The sequence below is a fragment of the Rutilus rutilus genome (assembly GCF_951802725.1).
Source record: "Rutilus rutilus genome assembly, chromosome: 22".
Taxonomy (NCBI): domain Eukaryota; kingdom Metazoa; phylum Chordata; class Actinopteri; order Cypriniformes; family Leuciscidae; genus Rutilus; species Rutilus rutilus.
The window spans coordinates 13,765,600-13,786,609 of NC_140227.1; the positions used below are offsets into that span (position 1 = coordinate 13,765,600).

General features: G+C 38.1%; 2 protein-coding genes across 2 annotated transcripts in view; both read left to right on the forward strand.

Annotated features, from left to right (window-relative positions):
• The first annotated feature begins 73 nt into the window (after positions 1 to 73).
• LOC311281520 (uncharacterized protein) lies at positions 74 to 11,604 on the forward strand. Its single transcript, XM_084394527.1, has 5 exons — positions 74 to 432; positions 1,482 to 1,530; positions 1,772 to 1,868; positions 2,026 to 2,195; positions 2,279 to 11,604. The coding sequence occupies exons 2-5, from the start codon at positions 1,513 to 1,515 to the stop codon at positions 10,928 to 10,930; spliced, it is 8,937 nt and encodes a 2,978-aa protein (XP_084250653.1). The 5' UTR covers positions 74 to 432; positions 1,482 to 1,512; the 3' UTR covers positions 10,931 to 11,604.
• Positions 11,605 to 12,788: 1,184 nt separating this feature from the next.
• wipf2a (WAS/WASL interacting protein family, member 2a) overlaps positions 12,789 to 21,010 on the forward strand; it is a 10,832-nt gene continuing 2,610 nt past the window's right edge. The window contains 6 exon segments of the mRNA XM_084395822.1: positions 12,789 to 13,479; positions 16,216 to 16,340; positions 18,750 to 18,882; positions 18,963 to 19,106; positions 19,206 to 19,633; positions 19,636 to 19,828. Coding sequence (XP_084251948.1) covers positions 16,281 to 16,340; positions 18,750 to 18,882; positions 18,963 to 19,106; positions 19,206 to 19,633; positions 19,636 to 19,828 — 958 coding nt within the window. The 5' untranslated portion in view covers positions 12,789 to 13,479; positions 16,216 to 16,280.

Consider the following 21,010-nt stretch of genomic DNA (forward strand, 5'->3'; position numbering starts at 1 on the left):
ATTAGAGGTGTGAACGTTTAACCACATCTCCACCCAACCTGGGTGAAAATGAGTACACCTTGTACAGGTGTGGGTTTCCCAACACATATGAGTCATATGGGAGTACATGTGTGCATAGTTTAGTCTTTCATCCATTTCTTTTGAGTTCCTCCCAGCAATCTAGAATTAGGGAGAGGTTTGTTATTGTTATGTCACCCTGCATCCAATGCAGAACAGGCAGTGATGCTGAAGCTTTATGAGAAATGCGTTTGGCCCGGTTGAGGTTAAACCAGTTTGTCCACTCTTGAAGTGTATTACTTGCTGCAATGAGAATTCCATAAACAGTAGGAAGAGAACAGAGGAAAAAACAGTATCGTCCTGTGGAAACTCTTCAGCGTGGCACATTATCACTGCTGATATTGAACAAGGATTTAAAAGCTCATGGGATTCAAGGTAAGGCTTTTCTTTGCTGTTAAAGTTTACAACAGTACTTTTGACTTCACTGTTTTTGCGTAAAACAGTGTATAGTACTGAAAATAAAGTTTGAATGTATAGCGAGTGCAGCCGTTTCTGTTATGAATGACTATGCAGCACTTGCACAAGTTATGCTGATTTAATCTGGTTTTTACTGTAATTTACAAATGGGTTGATGTATTTATATTGCAAATTGCATTTAACTTGCATATTAAAACGAGAAGCATTACACAGGGATTGTTACAAGGCGGACATATTATGTTGTGACAGAGTATTTTACCATTATTTCTTTTGAGTCCACATTATTAGCAAATTGCTACTGACTAGTACCTTATATTGAAAATAATGCTTCTGAAGCACATTTTCAGATCCTGTATATTTAATTTGTGATTACTATAAATATGCAAATTAATTAGATCATATACTGTGGATACTAGTTAGTAATTGGATTGTTTTTGGAGCCAGTTTCATTGAAGTAAGACAACAAAATCTTTATAGTTGAACAGGTTATCAAAATACGTATCCTTACAGATGATCATGGGAGCACCTGCTACCTCTTTGATTACACATGTTTAAAACCAAGGGTGTGGTTAAAAAGGTGAAGTCTGTTCACATTTTTCTTTTATTTGGCCTAACCTGTTCTTAACGCCCTCTTGTTACACTATCCCTGAACAATTCGTTGAATACCTCACAGTTTCGTCTATCTGTTTATCTGCCAGTGGAAAAAAAAAAATGCAGACAGTTGTATTAAGTATTAACATGTTTCAGGATTACTTGTGCACCAAGATAAATTTCATTGTGCCAATTGGCAAACTTTAATATAAATTTAAATTATGTTTGCTCAGTCTTGTTTCATTCTAAGAAGGTGTGCTTCTTTTCATTTACTGATTACCCATATGTTCATAATTCATGTTCTATTCTGTCATTGCATTATGACCAGCCATTAACAATTACATGTGTGCCAATAATAATTAGCACTGGAACTTGGGTGTCTTGTTGCTGCTGAATCATTTCTTTTGCATTTACAGGTTTGAGTTTTGGAGGCTTTTCTTCACTTAAATGTGTACAAGTGAAATGGTATGTTATCACATTTTTTTTATCCCATCATCTAAACTATATTTTATGCATTTTGTCTGATCTATCAAATACATTTTAAATCCTTGTGTAATTTCTCATAAAGAATAAATGATGAGTTATTTATTAATAAACATGTTTCTCATCAAAAACTCATGTTATTCTGTTTTTTATTTTACATGCATTTAATTTCATGAAATTTTGAGGGGGACAATACACCATAATAGTATATTGTAATTTGCAGGCTCTTCATCGAAGAAGCCTTTCTGACAGCCTGCTGCTTGAAGATAATAATGTCTCTGGAGAGAGATTGGAGTACTCAGACCTGGACTTTCTAGAAGGTACAGCACTGTTTGATTATGAATTTTGTACAGACAATGCATATTTTTTAAGCATCATTCTTTTACAAAACACTTGTACTGTGAATAAATCTGCTTTTGCCATGAACCTTAATATGGTGAAAATATAAGGATAAAATAGATCACACTTCCATTTCAGATAATGAAATTGTGGGTGCCAGTGGTCAGTTTGATCTAAAGAGGAATAAACAAAAGAAAAATGAAGTTGTGGACATTTTGAAGTTGATTGATAATGACAAGGAGGTGATGAAGCATGGTTTGAAATCCAGCAAGAGCTTGGAAAGTCTGGATGTCAAAGCTCCAAATGAGGTCTGTGGACATTGCATTCACAATTTTTTGCAACCCTAAATCATAAATCATCATGATTTGTTGTGATTACAATGTTTCAACAGGTGTGGAAAGATTCATATGACAAGCTCTACAATACTAAAGTCAGGAAATTCATGAAAGGAAACAAAGCTGCTAAGGAATACAGACATGGCACAGACAATGGTCCAGCGACAACCCAAACACTTGACCGCAAAGGCAGGATAAACGTTGCAGCTATACTTGAGAATGCAGATCGGAAGTGTCTCACTCCATATGAAACAGAACCTGGCGAGAAAGTGGATCATGAATGGCCTATGATCAATTATGGTACCAATGATGCTACAGGTGAATACAACTCAGACATGTTACTACAAGGATCTGACCTAATGAGAGGTGCAAAAATCAAAGGCAACATTGCAAGTGATGTTTCATCACATCAGTCCAAAATGAACTTACCTGATGTTGGAAGTGAAATCAACCTACGGGGTCGAACATATACAGATTCAAACATAAATGTTGGTATTAGTACTCCAGATTCAAATCTTGCGCTGCCAAATACCCAAGGATCTCCAGTAATGCACCTCACAAAAGGTCATTTCAAAAGCCCAAATGCATTGCTTAATTCTTCTGATATGGATATGGATATGGATGTACCATCAATTAATGTCAAGAAGTCAAAATTTAAAATGGCAAAGTTTAGCTTCTCTGGAAACAAGAAAACAGACATCAATTATGATGCAAGTACAAAGGGGTCAAAATTAGCATTATCATCCCCTGAAGTAGCTGCAGGTCTTAATGGTTCTTCTGATATACAAATTGATGGACCAAAAGCTGATTTCAAAGGTCTGAAAACAGACCTTCCAGACATAGACATGCATTCTGGAAAACTGAAAACACCCACTTTCAGCATGCCAGATTTTGATCTGTCAGGACACAAAATGAAGACACCTGACTATGATCTAAAGACCCCTGAAATGGATCTGTCAGCTCCAAAGTTTAAGGCAGACTTTGATTCACAAGACATCAATATCAGAGGTCATAAGCCAGATATTACAGCCTCAGACATGGATTTTGATATTCCTAAAGGCACATTTAAAGAACCAAATTTCAAGAAACCCAATCTTGACATGAATGCACCTGACCTCAACATAAATGTCCCTTCAGGTAAACTGAAGCTGCCAAAATTTGGCATCTCTGGAAGCAAGACAGTGGAACCTGATCTTAAAATAAAATCTCCAGACCTGAATCTCAAAAGCCCCCAAATTAAGGGAGGAATCGATACCCCAGACATGGACCTGAATCTGCCTCAATCCGATTTGAAAGGCCCAAACCTAGATATCAAATCCCCCGATATTGATGTTAATGGCCCTTCAGGAAAATTTAATATGCCAAAGATAAAGATGCCCAGTTTTGGCCTGTCAGGTTTGAAAGGGCCACGTATGAATGTGGATGCCGGCATTGATCAGTCTGACCTTAATCTGAGTGCATCAACTCCTACACTGAATGCAGGAATAAATGGTCCTGACAGTGACATTTATGGACCTAATTCTGATTTCAAAGGTCTGAAAACGGACCTTACACTACCTGACATGGACATGCCATCTGGTAAAATGAAAATGCCTACTTTCAAGATGCCTGATTTTGGACTCTCAGGACCCAAAATAAAGACGCCTGACTATGATCTGAAGACCCCTGAAATGGATTTGTCAGCCCCAAAGTTTAAGGCAGACTTTGATTCCCCTGACTTCAACATTAAAGGCTATAAGACAGATATCACAGTACCTGACACGAATGTTGATTTCCCTAAAGGTAAAATTAAAGGACCTAATTTAAAGACACCCAGTCTTGACATGAATGCACATGACCTTGACATAGATGTCCCTTCAGGTAAACTAAAGCTGCCAAAATTTGGCATCTCTGGAAGCAAGACAGTAGGACCTGATCTTAAAATCAATTCTCCAGACCTGAATCTCAAAAGCCCCAAAATTAAGGGAGGAATAGATACACCAGACATGGATCTGACTCTGCCTCAAACTGATTTTAAAGGCCCGAACTTAGATGTCAAATCACCTGATTTTGATGTTAATAGCCCATCAGGTAAATTTAAAATGCCAAACCTAAATATGCCCAGTTTTGGCCTGTCAGATTTGAAAGGGCCACACATGAATGTGGATGCTGACATTGATCAGCCTGGCCTGAATCTGAGTGCATCAACTCCCAAACTAAAAGCAGGAATAAATGGTCCTGATATTGATGTACATGGACCTAATGTAGATCTCAGAGGTCCAAATACAGATCTTACACTTCCAGACATTGACAAGCCTTCTGGAAAAATGAAAATGCCCAATTTAAAGGTGCCAAAGTTTGGTGTCTCAGGACCAAAGCTAAAGACACCTGACTATGATTTGAAGACTCCTGAAATGGATTTGTCAGCTCCAACGTTTAAGGCAGACTTTGATTCCCCAGACATCAACATTGATGGTCATAAGCCAGATATCACAACACCCGATCTGAATGTTGATTTCCCAAAAGGTAAAATGAAAGGACCAAATTTCAAGAAACCCAATCTTGACATGAATGCACCTGATCTCAACATAAATTCCCCTTCAGGTAAACTGAAGTTTCCCAAATTTGGATTCCCAAGTGGCAAACCAAAAGGCCCAGATCTTAAAATCAAATCTCCAGACCTGAACCTCAAAAGCCCTAAAATTAAAGGAGGAATAGATACACCAGACATGGATCTGACTCTGCCTCAAACTGATTTTAAAGGCCCGAACTTAGATGTCAAATCACCTGATTTTGATGTTAATGGCCCATCAGGTAAATTTAAAATGCCAAACCTAAATATGCCCAGTTTTGGCCTGTCAGGTTTGAAAGGGCCACACATGAATATGGATGCTGACATTGATCAGCCTGATCTGAATCTGAGTGCATCAACTCCCAAACTAAAAGCAGGAATAAATGGTCCTGATATTGATGTACATGGACCTAATGTAGATCTCAGAGGTCCAAATACAGATCTTACACTTCCAGACATTGACAAGCCTTCTGGAAAAATAAAAATGCCAAATTTAAAGATGCCAAAGTTTGGTGTCTCAGGACCAAAGATAAAGACACCTGACTATGATTTGAAGCCCCCTGAAATGGATTTGTCAGCTCCAACGTTTAAGGCAGACTTTGATTCCCCAGACATCAACATTGATGGTCATAAGCCAGATATCACAACACCCGATCTGAATGTTGATTTCCCAAAAGGTAAAATGAAAGGACCAAATTTCAAGAAACCCAATCTTGACATGAATGCACCTGATCTCAACATAAATTCCCCTTCAGGTAAACTGAAGTTTCCCAAATTTGGATTCCCAAGTGGCAAACCAAAAGGCCCAGATCTTAAAATCAAATCTCCAGACCTGAATCTCAAAAGCCCTAAAATTAAAGGAGGAATAGATACACCAGACATGGATCTGACTCTGCCTCAAACTGATTTTAAAGGCCCGAACTTAGATGTCAAATCACCTGATTTTGATGTTAATGGCCCATCAGGTAAATTTAAAATGCCAAACCTAAATATGCCCAGTTTTGGCCTGTCAGGTTTGAAAGGGCCACACATGAATATGGATGCTGACATTGATCAGCCTGATCTGAATCTGAGTGCATCAACTCCCAAACTAAAAGCAGGAATAAATGGTCCTGATATTGATGTACATGGACCTAATGTAGATCTCAGAGGTCCAAATACAGATCTTACACTTCCAGACATTGACAAGCCTTCTGGAAAAATGAAAATGCCAAATTTAAAGATGCCAAAGTTTGGTGTCTCAGGACCAAAGATAAAGACACCTGACTATGATTTGAAGACCCCTGAAATGGATTTGTCAGCTCCAATGTTTAAGGCAGACTTTGATTCCCCAGACATCAACATTGGTGGTCATAAGCCAGATATCACAACACCCGATCTGAATGTTGATTTCCCAAAAGGTAAAATGAAAGGACCAAATTTCAAGAAACCCAATCTTGACATGAATGCACCTGATCTCAACATAAATTCCCCTTCAGGTAAACTGAAATTTCCCAAATTTGGCTTCTCAAGTGGCAAACCAAAAGGCCCAGATCTTAAAATCAAATCTCCAGACCTGAATTTCAAAAGCCCCAAAATTAAGGGAGGAATAGATACACCAGACATGGATCTGACTCTGCCTCAAACTGATTTTAAAGGCCCGAACTTAGATGTCAAATCACCTGATTTTGATGTTAATAGCCCATCAGGTAAATTTAAAATGCCAAACCTAAATATGCCCAGTTTTGGCCTGTCAGGTTTGAAAGGGCCACACATGAATGTGGATGCTGATATTGATCAGCCTGACCTTAATCTGAGTGCATCAACTCCCAAAGTAAAAGCAGGAATAAATGGTCCTGATATTGATGTACATGGACCTAATGTAGATCTCAGAGGTCCAAATACAAATCTTACACTTCCAGACATTGACAAGCCTTCTGGAAAAATGAAAATGCCCAAATTAAAGATGCCAAAGTTTGGTGTCTCAGGACCAAAAATAAAGACACCTGACTATGATTTGAAGACCCCTGAAATGGATTTGTCAGCTCCAATGTTTAAGGCAGACTTTGATTCCCCAGACATCAACATTGGTGGTCATAAACCAGATATCACAGCACCTGATCTGAATGTTGATTTCCCTAAAGGTAAAATGAAAGGACCAAATTTCAAGAAACCCAATCTTGACATAAATTCCCCTTCAGGTAAACTGAAGTTTCCCAAATTTGGCTTCTCAAGTGGCAAACCAAAAGGCCCAGATCTTAAAATCAAATCTCCAGACCTGAATCTCAAAAGCCCCAAAATTAAGGGAGGAATAGATACACCAGACATGGATCTGACTCTGCCTCAAACTGATTTTAAAGGCCCGAACATAGATGTGAAATCACCTGATTTTGATGTTAATAGCCCATCAGGTAAATTTAAAATGCCAAACCTAAATATGCCCAGTTTTGGCCTGTCAGGTTTGAAAGGGCCACACATGAATGTGGATGCTGACATTGATCAGTCTGACCTGAATCTGAGTGCATCAACTCCCAAACTAAAAGCGGGAATAAATGGTCCTGATATTGAGGTACATGGACCTAATGTAGATCTCAGAGGTCCAAATACAGATCTTACACTTCCAGACATTGACAAGCCTTCTGGAAAAATGAAAATGCCCACTTTCAAAATGCCAAAGTTTGGTATCTCAGGACCAAAAATAAAGACACCTGACTATGATTTGAAGACCCCTGAAATGGATTTGTCAGCTCCAACGTTTAAGGCAGACTTTGATTCCCCAGACATCAACATTGGTGGTCATAAACCAGATATCACAGCACCTGATCTGAATGTTGATTTCCCTAAAGGTAAAATGAAAGGACCAAATTTCAAGAAACCCAATCTTGACATGAATGCACCTGATCTCAACATAAATTCCCCTTCAGGTAAACTGAAGTTTCCCAAATTTGGCTTCTCAAGTGGCAAACCAAAAGGCCCAGATCTTAAAATCAAATCTCCAGACCTGAATCTCAAAAGCCCCAAAATTAAGGGAGGAATAGATACACCAGACATGGATCTGACTCTGCCTCAAACTGATTTTAAAGGCCCGAACATAGATGTGAAATCACCTGATTTTGATGTTAATAGCCCATCAGGTAAATTTAAAATGCCAAACCTAAATATGCCCAGTTTTGGCCTGTCAGATTTGAAAGGGCCACACATGGATGTGGATGGCGACATTGATCAGCCTGACCTGAATCTGAGTGCATCAACTCCCAAACTAAAAGCGGGAATAAATGGTCCTGATATTGATGTACATGGCCCTAATGTAGATCTCAGAGGTCCAAATACAGATCTTACACTTCCAGACATTGACAAGCCTTCTGGAAAAATGAAAATGCCCACTTTAAAGATGCCAAAGTTTGGTGTCTCAGGACCAAAAATAAAGACACCTGACTATGATTTGAAGACTCCTGAAATGGATTTTTCAGCTCCAACGTTTAAGGCAGACTTTGATTCCCCAGACATCAACATTGGTGGTCATAAGCCAGATATCACAGCACCTGATCTGAATGTTGATTTCCCTAAAGGTAAAATGAAAGGACCAAATTTCAAGAAACCCAATCTTGACATGAATGCACCTCGTATTGACAAGCCTTCTGGAAAAATGAAAATGCCCACTTTAAAGATGCCAAAGTTTGGTGCTTCAGGACCAAAAATAAAGACACCTGACTATGATTTGAAAACTCCTGAAATGAATTTGTCAACTCCAAAGTTTAAGGCAGACTTTGATTCCCCAGACATCAACATTGGTGGTCATAAGCCAGATATCACAGCACCTGATCTGAATGTTGATTTCCCTAAAGGTAAAATGAAAGGACCAAATTTCAAGAAACCCAATCTTGACATGAATGCACCTGATCTCAACATAAATTCCCCTTCAGGTAAACTGAAGTTTCCCAAATTTGGCTTCTCAAGTGGCAAACCAAAAGGCCCAGATCTTAAAATCAAATCTCCAGACCTGAACCTCAAAAGCCCCAAAATTAAGGGAGGAATAGATACACCAGACATGGATCTGACTCTGCCTCAAACTGATTTTAAAGGCCCGAACATAGATGTGAAATCACCTGATTTTGATGTTAATAGCCCATCAGGTAAATTTAAAATGCCAAACCTAAATATGCCCAGTTTTGGCCTGTCAGGTTTGAAAGGGCCACACATGGATGTGGATGGCGACATTGATCAGCCTGACCTAAATCTGAGTGCATCAACTCCCAAACTAAAAGCGGGAATAAATGGTCCTGATATTGACGTACATGGACCTAATGTAGATCTCAGAGGTCCAAATACAGATCTTACACTTCCAGACATTGACAAGCCTTCTGGAAAAATGAAAATGCCCACTTTAAAGATGCCAAAGTTTGGTGCTTCAGGACCAAAAATAAAGACACCTGACTATGATTTGAAAACTCCTGAAATGAATTTGTCAACTCCAAAGTTTAAGGCAGACTTTGATTCCCCAGACATCAACATTGGTGGTCATAAGCCAGATATCACAACACCCGATCTGAATGTTGATTTCCCAAAAGGTAAATTGAAAGGACCAAATTTCAAGAAACCCAATCTTGACATGAATGCACCTGATCTCAACATGAATTCCCCTTCAGGTAAACTGAAGTTTCCCAAATTTGGCTTCTCAAGTGGCAAACCAAAAGGCCCAGATCTTAAAATCAAATCTCCAGACCTGAATCTCAAAAGCCCCAAAATTAAGGGAGAAATCGATTCACCAGACATGGATCTGACTCTGCCTCAAACTGATTTTAAAGGCCCGAACTTAGATGTCAAATCACCTGATTTTGATGTTAATGGCCCATCAGGTAAATTTAATATGCCAAAGTTAAAGATGCCCAGTTTTGGCCTTTCAGGTTTGAAAGGGCCACACATGAATATGGATGCTGACATTGATCAGCCTGACCTTGATCTGAGTACATCAACTCCCAAACTAAAAACAGGAATAAATGGTCCTGATATTGATGTACATGGACCTAATGTAGATCTCAGAGGTCCAAATACAGCTCTTACACTTCCAGACATTGACAAGCCTTCTGGAAAAATGAAAATGCCAACTTTAAAGATGCCTGATATTGGTTTCTCAGGACCCAAAATAAAGACACCTGACTATGATCTAAAGACCCCTAAAATGGATCTCTCAGCGCCAAAGATTAAAACTGATTTTGATTCCCCAGACATCAATATCAGAGGTCATAAGTCAGATTTCACAGCCCCAGATATGAGTGTTGATTTTCCTAAAGGTAAAATTAAAGGACCAAATGTCAAGAAACCCCATCTTAATGTGAATGCACCGGACTTTGACATTGACGCTCCTCCTGGGAATCTTCAATTCAGCTCTCCAAAGATGAATCTCAAAACCCCGCGAATTAAAGGAGGAACTGATAGCCCTGACTTTCAAGGCCTGGGGCCTGATGTTGATTTTGGTGCCTATACACAAGTACACACTTACAACTTTGCCGTCCCAAGAGGTAAAATGGAGTCAGCCAGAACAAATGATCTTGATATCAGAAAACCGTCTCAACAGAAATATGGTGCCTCAGAATTTAACATGCAGGACCCTTATTTCGACTTGAACAGAGACATGACATTTTCAGATAAAGCCCAGTGGCCTGCAATGCAAAAACATCTCTCCGGCTCACCTGATTTTACAATGGCTTTACCCACCTCCAAGACCAGAATCTCTGGTGTACGTCCAACATCATCAGATGTTTACTACACTGATATGCCTGGGGCACTCAGGTCAAGAAATCATAAAGCAAACGCAAACAACTTTGGTATTGATGACAACTGGAACAATATATCAGTGCCTAAACTTCAAGTTACAAGAAGTAGAGAGAATCTGGCTGTGAGAAATTCAAATATGGGAATGAGTACCATGCAAAGATCACCCCATATGGGAGGTAATGCAGGTTATAGGAACACTCGTGTGGTTCCTGGACGTAATTACACTACTGATGACATATGCTACACTTATAAAGGGATGCCTAGAACTGATGGATGGGGAAATGGGCAAACTGAACATAGTCGCAGACAGACAATGAGACGTCTGCAAATGCATGCAATGGATCTGGAGGTTCCAGAAAGCACTTTGAAAGGTTCAAAATTTAGGGTTCTTAAACTAATATAGTTCGAAAATTAAAAGGAAGGTGTGTGAGAGATAAGGAGCTTGTCCTTGGTAATCATGTTTACAGATCTGTTAGTGGGCTGATTAAAGTAGCCTGTTTGTATAAAAAACTTCAAGTAGATACTGAAAGTTGGTTTGAGCAAACTTAACACTGGTGAAAAAACCTTATAGAGGAGATGTTATATTGGAAAACATAAACTTGCCCTTATAGATCATTAGCCTCTTTATAAAAACATTCCAAATACAGTTTCTAAATCTTTTTTTATTATTTTGTTTTATAATGACAATATTATGTGGAGCTTGCATGATTACATATTGTAAATCATAGGCTATATATTTTGTAAAGTATATAAAATGCTACTGTGATGTATAAATACAATGTGGATGATATGTCAAAAGGTTTGTCTGGAAAATAGTTTGTCTGTCTGGTGAATGTCTTTCTTGCCATCTTTTTTAGATACTCATCTATTGTCTCATATTTGTTTTTAGCATTGTTATGCTCAGTGATACAGTAAGGACCGGGGGGATTTTTTTTTTTTTTTTTTTTTGAAGGATGTACATACTTTGTAAAATATTCCTTCTAACATTGTTGCTACCTTTTGTTGATATACAAAAGTAGCTGTTATTATAGAATACTTAAGATGTTATGTGATTGAAATAAACATAAATATACCCTTTGCTGAAGTGGTTATTTTGAAAAAGTTTATTAAATGTTACATTAAAAATATCAAACCTGGAAAGCTGTTATTAACATTCTTCTAGCCCATTTATTAAAGAATTGACCCAAACAAATCACAAAAGATTCACATTTTAGAGCTAGCAAGTTAGAGCTTAATTGTGGACTTATTTACACTAAATTGTGATTGGTCTTGTATCTGCCATTTATTTGCATACTGAATTGTGATTGGAATTTTGTTGAACACATTTTACTATACACTGTACTGTCAAACTGCTGCTGCAACTGACTGTTTTGTCTTAATGACGACTTAAGTCAGAGCTATGGTGTGCTTTTCTCCTGGAATGAGAGGTGCTGTTGCGCTTGTGTGCATACGGGTTCGAATCCACCCTGGGTCATATCCCAGTCCTCTTCTCTATTTTTTCACTGTACACCTCTTACGAGAGATGGATATTTTTTACCTAGCAACTTCTAGAAAGTGATGTTAAAATATTTGGAAAATATGGTTAAAAGGGTGAAAACTATCACACAGCCTAACATTATGCAATATGTTATTGGTGACCTGTAGAGGCAAACAAATATGAAAATCTATCATATAGCCTAATATTATCTATGTTATTGGGTCTAAATGAATGAAATCGAAAATCTCGATTTTCGAAAAAAAAAATTCGAAAAAGAAAGCGACTTTTTAATTTTTTTTTATAATTATGTTTATTGAATTTTCATTATAATACAAATATATCAAAACATCACAACAACAAAAAAACAATACAATAAAATAAAATAAAGGAGCACCAATAGCTCAGATTTTTATATAAAACAGGACTACACCATAATAAAAAAGATTAGAGAATAAAAACAAAACAATAACATATTTCAAAAAGATGCAGAAGAGGACAAAGGTCCAGGTCCAACAATTACAAAATTCCTTGTAACATAATAGGGCAAAGATGAGTTTCCAAATAGTCAAGATAGGGTCCAGACTATAAAACTGGCATGTTTTTTTTATGTAATACATAGGTAAGACGCTCCAAGGGAATCAACTCAAAAATAACCTTATGCCAACCTTTAAGAGATGGAGATTTATCATTGATCCAATTAAGTAAAATGTTTTTGTTTTTTGTTTTTTTTTGGCAGCAAAGGATAGAATATTATACAATTTCTTATTAGCAGATGAAACAATGCGTCCAGTATGAAAAATCGACTTTTATAACTTCAAAATTAAAATCTCTACGCATTTTGATATTAAATTAAAGTTATTAGAAGTTATTAGAAATGCAGTTATTAGTATTAATTACCATAAATAAAATAAATAAATAAAAAATCACAAAGTGATTTAACGACGTTTATAATGGTTTTAAATCAGTACCTTTTGGCAGATGCTTACCATTTCAGGGTTACGCAAGGGAAAGAGGTTTTGTAGCCTATAGTTACAGGTCTTGCTTTCCGGATGCAATCGGATTTTTTCGGCCTCTTGCCTCCATTTTGTACCGACCGACTCCGGGATTTCCGGGATTTCGTAGAACTGGGTTCGCTGAAGTCCAGCGGTCCGCCGTTGAACAATATCGCCCTCGATCAGTGGGCAGCAATGTTAATAGCAACAAGCGACCCGGTTTCGTGAATCTTTGACTTTCGGGCTTTCATTTCACACTGTGAACTGTCTGGAATAAGTTTGCAGAGTTGGCATTAACCAGCCTTCAGAATGACAGCGGACTACTGTAAACTCTCGCTCGACTAGTTAACAGTTACTTAGTTAACGTTAACTTACCAGTTTTATTCGGTGGCCGATCAGACAGCGGATCATCGGCGAAAGAGCACCCAGTTACTGTTTAACATTAATGTTGTTTGGGACAGGATCTCACACCGCACACGACAGGTAAGCTTTGCCAACGTCTTTATAGCCGGAAGAGCTGTGAACGTATCAAGTTAACCTATTTGTTATTGTTATGACATGTTTTAATGGATACACAAGTTATATAAGCGCTAAGGTTTTGCATGGTTTTACTGGTGTAATTTTTGGTAATCAACGAGTCGTTCAGACAGGTTTTGTGAACAGGTTCAAACGATTCATTGAAATGATTCGTTTCAGAATAAACTTTTGTTTACAAATCTCCATCATTTGTGTTGTTCACAACATCGTTAGTCCCTCAAATGTTTTGGTTACATACATACATATACATACATATAAGCGGTTAAACCTGTATCACGACTGTTAAGGATCCTGTATGGGATGACAGGTATGGTCGCTTCGGTCTGTGTGCACACACACAGTTTAAATATTTGTTGACTCAGATGATCATGTTTGCAACATTATACACAACACGTCATTTTCACAATCTGGTTTGACCTGCTCCGACCTGCTCCATTATTCTTTTCCTTCTTTTTGCTCTGAAATTATTTTAAATCTATAAACACATTGGTCTGACATGACAGCAGTTTATGATACTGATCTTAAATAGTTTAGGCTATAGGCTATGCTTCAAATATGGCATCTTTATCTGTATTACACATGCTTTTAGAGACATGTAAAGCCTAACATATGAAATATCAGTCTAATAATGGTCGTTTAAACGAACCTTTAGACAAAATCTAAAACAAAATAAAATTGAATATGCTTTTTAGAGTATGTTTTGTATCATATTTGATACATCAGGTTTTTATGACATATGATATGGTGAGAATATAGAGCTCATACTCGAATGAAAAAACACACAAAATTTGCTGTTAATTATATGGCCTGAAAGTAATTAGAAATTTTGATAGCTTGTTATATATTATAACTTGCAACAGTATAACAGACTGCTAACATAAAATTCATATACATATCAGTTGTCTCTCTATATCTCCCAATAAATATGGTTAAGATTGTATTTAAATGCTTTATGATCAAAGCTCTGTAGTTTTTAATTATTGGGGTGCAAAACATATAATGCAATGCAATACAGTAACGATTGAGAGATGTTCAAATAAACATTCCTCAAAAGCCTGATGTAGCCTATTGTATTTGACAAAAAAAAAATTAAGTATGGATAATCAAGTAAACCTAAGTTGCTTCAGTCCAGTAAATGTGCATTTTGAAATATATTCTTACGTTTACATTATAAAAATCATTAAAGATTTCACAAGAAAAAGACATCCACGATCTGAAGGAGGAATTATACTAGAAGGCCTTTTACTTGCTAAAAAAGTATCAATCAGAGGACAGAAGGCATGTAGATTATGTTTTTCATCAGTTTTGACCATGCTGATAATTTAGAGGCCTTAGAAATTCATTTATCAAAAGTGATACTGTAGGTTTTATAAGCGGGTCATGAGATTATTTCCAGCTGCCAAGTAAAAATGTACCATTGAAATCAAGTGCACTTTTTATTTAGGCTATAGCCTAGTTTATTATGAGTCTAGTAAAAATAGTTGTGGATGTATTTTACACGGTTGTCAGAGACAAAAGTCATTTTTCGCACAAAATGTTACAGGTGGGAATAAATGACAGCCTTATTTGACACCAGGCATTGTTTTTGTGGTATTGATGTTGATCTTGCAGTCCTGATCAAATTTAGTCAGCTATCAGTTTGAGCGCAGAAACTTTAAAGATTAAACTCCTACCTCCTTACACGTTTCACGTCTACTTTTATGCGTATCATTAATCATAAACATTTTCTGGCAAACAGCTTGGTGTAATAAACAAGGCCTCTGACAGATTTGGTATGGCTGATTAGAGAGAGAAACTCGCCTGCCTGTTATGTGAAGAATGCTAAGCTTATTTTTCTAGATTGACTATGTTTTGTGGTGTTCTTGTAAGATGAAACTCTCCGGTTGTATTTACCACATTTTGGGCAGTTTGCCTTCTTCTCTTTGTAGAAACTGTGCATTTGTTTGCCTCTACAGGTCACCAGGTTTGCTTAGTAGAGGCTGGTTTATTCCTTTATTGCAGTATCCATGAGTTGTCGATCACATGTAGATTTCAGGAATCAACCCATAATATTCGTTTTCTTTAGTTTATTAGGTTTGTGAGCTACCTTTGTAGTTTAATTCATTCATGTTAATAGACAAGGCCGTGATGAAATAGAGCAGCGACAGGCGTTTCAAGTACAGCGTGTAATAGTTTGAATGTAAATAAGATGAGCCGTTCATGTCATTAGCATACAGGTTTTATTCAGTGTTTGCCACAATCCCCATGCTTCACCCATTTTCACACTCTCTCGCTTCCATTAGTCGTTGTGCGACTGCAGATCCTGCTTAGCGACATTCCGGTTAGTCCTGCTGCAGTTTTGTATCACCCCACTTCATCTGTGGACGTGTGCTAGCACTTCTGACTGAACTGGGAAAGTTTCTGGAGTTCTATAGGCTACTGGATGGAAGATTAGTGGGGGGAAAAAGATGAATTTTTAAATTTGTTCTATTCTATATTAACTTTCTATAGTTTGCTGCCCACTGCTGAGTAGATCCTGGAAGTTTCAGGTGGTTTGAGAGGTACTGTGACGCTACGTTGATGACGTTAACCGCCAATGAATGTCACTGTGATGAGTCATGTTTTGAACTTTTAAAGGATTATTTTAGCGACAACCGTTATTTATATCTGAAGTCTGATGGCTGTAATTCTTTCACCTTGCAGAGTTTTTGTGAGGATACCGAGTGCAGAAGATTGAGGTGACTTGACGTCTCCCAAAATTCACCAGGATGCCGATTCCTCCTCCTCCCCCTCCGCCTGGACCTCCACCACCCCCCAGCTTTAGCCAGGTCAGTGTAAAGAGCGTTCTCGCTGAGACGAATGCAGCAGTTTTGTATTTAATTTTTTCCCGCAGATTTTAAAGCCGCCTCTCCTTACTTAATTGAGTTCTTTTTTAGCTTCTTATTGCACTTAAACAGTCAAAGACACGTAAAATAATTGCTGAGTATTCAGGTAAACACAGTCAGTGGGGCTGCTCGATTATGGAAAAATTATTTTGGTCATTATTGAAATCACGATTATGTAACACGATTATTTCACATGACTTTGGGAACGTGTTGCATTTATTAATAAGACACCATTCAACAATTCTTGAAAAATCAAAATTTGTTATGGATGCCTGGGTTACGGAGGATGTTGAGGAGGTTGTGGATTGCTGTTTCTGTTTCTTTATTAGATTGGCATAGGTCACTCTGTTTAATTTTCAAGTGGTTAAACAAATTCTTGGTGTTCCCTTGCGTTGCAGCCACTACCATGTAGTAAATCTTGCACGTAGCGTGTTTCTACTCGTCATCGGATTCCTCAAAGCCAAACTGTTCCCAGACAGCATAGTTGGTTTTGCCTTTTTTGCTCACCAAACGCTGCTGTGGCCGCCCTCCTTCTGGCATCTTTACATTTTGTTTTTAAATTCCAGCGGATGATATGCACACGACTTGCCTCCCGGACTGTATAGACCTTATGCGCCAGAGAAACGAGGGCGCCGCCATCTTTCGAATATTGTCTTTGAACTTCTGTTTTTGCGGTCGCTCTGTATATTTCTATGGCATTGCTGTCCAGGAGTAATTAGCTTTTGAAGTGGATTTACTTAATATTAAGTTAACGAAAGTTATCATGAGGATTGTAATGTTTAAAGCAGACATTTTAACAAATGTCAGTAGACCTGGAAGATTTTAAAACATTGTTCATTCATAAATACGCAAGATCGCTTTGAAAATACAGACCGGAAGTCAAAAGACAACGAGTGCAGCGCTGAAAAGGGGCGGAGCTACATAAGGTCTATAGAGCTGGTAAGTCCCGCCCATCCGTAAAACCCCACTGGACCTCTAGGTTGAAAAATCGTCAATGCAAGTGAATGTGAGAAAATCATTATTTTCTGGTCCCGTTTGAATTGTGCCATGAATGTGAACATATGTTGTCTCTGAATTTTTTTTATATAATTTTTCATGTTACGAGTTTGACAGTATATTGTATGATTCTTTGGCTAGCAGTTGTGGAAAAGACATAACGAGAAAGACTACATGTCGCCTATGTGACGTCACCCCATAACACATTTCCCTTATATTAAATTATATTAAAAATTCACAGACAACATATGTTCACATTCATGGCAAAATTCAAACGGGACCAGAAAATAATTATTTTCTCACATTCACTTGCATTGACGATTTTTCAACCTAGAGGTCCAGTGGGGTTAGCGGAAGGGGCGGGACTTACCAGCTCTATAGGCTTCGGGAGGGGCGGATGTGCGCGTGTCATTCAGAACACAAGACAAAATAAGAGTGTTCTTGCAAAACAGAACATGGCAAAATAATCGGTTTTACTCGATTGTACTATTTTGGTGATCTGTGGGAGCCAAAATCGAAATCGAAATTCAATTAATTGCACAGCCCTAACAGTCAGTTATATTTTAAGTGATCGTAAACAGTTGAGAAATAAAACGCATGTGTTACAGTATTATAGATCCAGGTCTTAAAGTGACAGTAGCCTAATATACCGGCTGCTAAATAATGAGATAATATTAAAAATATCGGGCAGTTTTTACCGATGGTATCGATGTCAAAATTGCTGCTAGTAACTTTGGAAAACCACTAGCCACAGTGGCTGGCGAGCAAAAAAGTTAACATCAAGCCCTACTTGTGAGTGTAAAAATGTACATTATTAATTCATAAATATCATTAGGTTTAATTCAGAAATGTCATTATGTTTTATATATTTATGTATTTTTCAAGGCCATTATTTTACAACAACAATATTATCATTATGTTTTTGGAGTTTGGAGAGTGACACCACACAAGGCTGAACTAACCTGTTATGTCATAAAAGTCTGCAGAGGTCCTCTCTATTATATTATTTCCAGTTTTATGATTTGTTTCTGCATGTTGGTCAACCACATGACTTTCATTTGGTGGACAATTTTTTTTTTTTAAATATATATATTAATAAGCAGCGAAGCATTGTTTTGTTACTTTAAAACAAAAAGTAAATGTAATAAAAAATAATGTATTTTTTCATTTATAACCCTTAAATTGTTTTATTTTATCCCCCACAAAAAATATTGTAAATTAATACATTTTAATTCAGAAATGACCAACAAATTTCAGCATAAAAATTGAAGTCAACGAATTCAAGTCAATTTTAATATATAATATTTAATAAATGAATAGATCTATTTTGCAACATACAAATGTGTTTACGTTCAGGCAAACACCGCAACTCCGAAACTCAATCAAAATGACACGAAAGGAAGAGGAGCTCTGCTGTCAGACATCTGCAAAGGCGCCAAACTGAAGAAGACCGGTCCGGTCAATGACAGAAGTGCACCGATCATTGAAAGTAAGTCAGCTGTGTGCTTTTATGCTGAAAATACAGTTAATGTTTGACATGACCTGCCTAACAATTTTTTTTTTTGGCAGAGCCTGGAGGTCGAGGTGGCAGTGGTGGTGGTGGCGGAGGTGGAGGTGGAGGTGGAGGTAGTGGAGGATTTGGAGGTGGTTCTGGGCCGAAGGCTATGGGAGGGTTGTTCAGTGGAGGAGTGCCTAAACTACGACCAGTCGGAGGTAAGTTCCCCTTTTACACCAAGTACTTCAATGATAGGTTGTCATTATCACTGATAGGTTGTCATTAACTCCAACTGTTTTTTAAATGTGTCTCCACAGACAGCTCTGTCGGACGGTCAGCGTTGCGGCCGCCTGGCTCTCGCCCTGCAGTACCTCGTGTTCCGAGTCATTCTGAAGCGGACGGCTCCAGTCGTGGTGATGGAGGTCGCTCCTCACCTCCTGAACAACCACGAAACCAACGTCCCACCCTGCCAGACGTCTCCAAACAATCTGCTGCCAGCAGCTCCGCAAAACCCGCCAACTCCGCTCCACCTCCACCCCCGCCATTCAATCGCGGGGGCAACCGCGGACCCTCAGCCCAACCGAGTTCTGGGGCACATAGTCGTGAGAAACCCCTTCCACCACCACCACTTGCAAGCAAGGGGCCTCCACCACCTCCATCTTCTGCTCGCGATGGGCCCCCTAAACATCTCCCCGTTTCATCTCGCTCCTCTTCGTCCTCCTCCTCTTCTTCAAACGCACCCCCACCCCTCCTCCTTATCGTCAGCCGCCGTCTGCGAATGGAGACCCTGCCCCGGAGTTGCCACAGAGGCGAAACTCGCTGAACAAGAGAGGCCATGCCAATGCTAACGTCCGTGGCCAGGCTCCTCCTCCTCCACCGCCTGCCCAGCAGAACAGACGACCCCCACCACCAGTACGCGATCCAGTGGCCCGTAACACAGGTAAAAAAGTTTGAAGCGGTTTAGGTCACCTCAACATGTAGTCTCACTATTGAGTGCCTTCCCTGTCGGTTCCTGAAGGATTTTTCCCATTTATCTTTTTTCTTCCTAGGGATTAAAAAAAAATCGCTAAAACAGTTATAAGCCATGAACCAAACCAACTTGTTACGAGATGAATCACAACAATACAAACCTAGATTTGAAGCAACAAAGTATCTGAAAATCTGACAAAAAGATAAGACTATGTGCTTAACAAGTTTAATGAGGAAAAGAACTACAATCCCATGAAGCATTTTCAATGACACAATTGAAAAAGAAAAAAAACTATAGATAAAGATCAAACTATTTATTTAAAGATGTCGATTATGTAAACAATACATTTGAAAGTTTAAAGAGCGTAGGAAGATTAACACGTTAAAGTCATTTGCAGTGCTTCATTAGAGTGGACGGACACTAAATTGTTTCTTTTGGTGCGATTTGATTGTTTCTCTGCAGGTGGGAAATGGAATTTGTCTGTTAAACACAAATATATACACAATATAAACACAAATAATTCAGCTGTTGAAACATACCATCAATTAACAACCTTGTAGCTTGTAAAAGGTTTGTTTATAAGGTTTATAAGTTACTGTTAAAAACCTATTTCTCTATGGAGAAAATGAATGGGATTTTTACTTCCAGAATCTATATATTTCCATAATCCTATAAACACAAATGTGGAATTTGGGTGCAATGTTCACAGTGCTTTTTGGACGGACCGGACATTGTCACACTCTAAAAAAATTATTTTTAAAAATGCACCATCAAAGCACCACACATTTTACATTCATATAAGTCTTCTGAAGCTGTACATTAGCTTTGTGTGAGGAATGAAATTTCACACATGGCTTCTTAAGACTTAGGATACAAATCCTATGTAAAGTATATTTGCTGCTTTGAGAGCTTGATGTACCAAAAATTCAGCAACTGAAATAGATATTTTTTGGTTTCGTCTAAATGTTTCTGAGTGCCTAGATCACTGCCAGAAACACTGATGTTTAATTAGCACATTTTTGATTTAGCATCTACGTTATGTACACAACGTGGATAAGCTACACTTGTATGGACACACTTCACCGTGGACCAAAAATGGTGCAAAAGAAGCAATATTTAAATTTGTTCTGCTGAAATATCGAGAGGTGGCTT

What these genes read in the sequence shown, in the direction of transcription:
- LOC311281520 (XM_084394527.1), top strand. An exon ending in AGACCTGGACTTTCTAGAAG is followed by an intron (nt 1,869 to 2,025) that starts GTACAGCACTGT and finishes CTTCCATTTCAG; the next exon opens with ATAATGAAATTGTGGGTGCC. An exon ending in ATGTCAAAGCTCCAAATGAG is followed by an intron (nt 2,196 to 2,278) that starts GTCTGTGGACAT and finishes ATGTTTCAACAG; the next exon opens with GTGTGGAAAGATTCATATGA.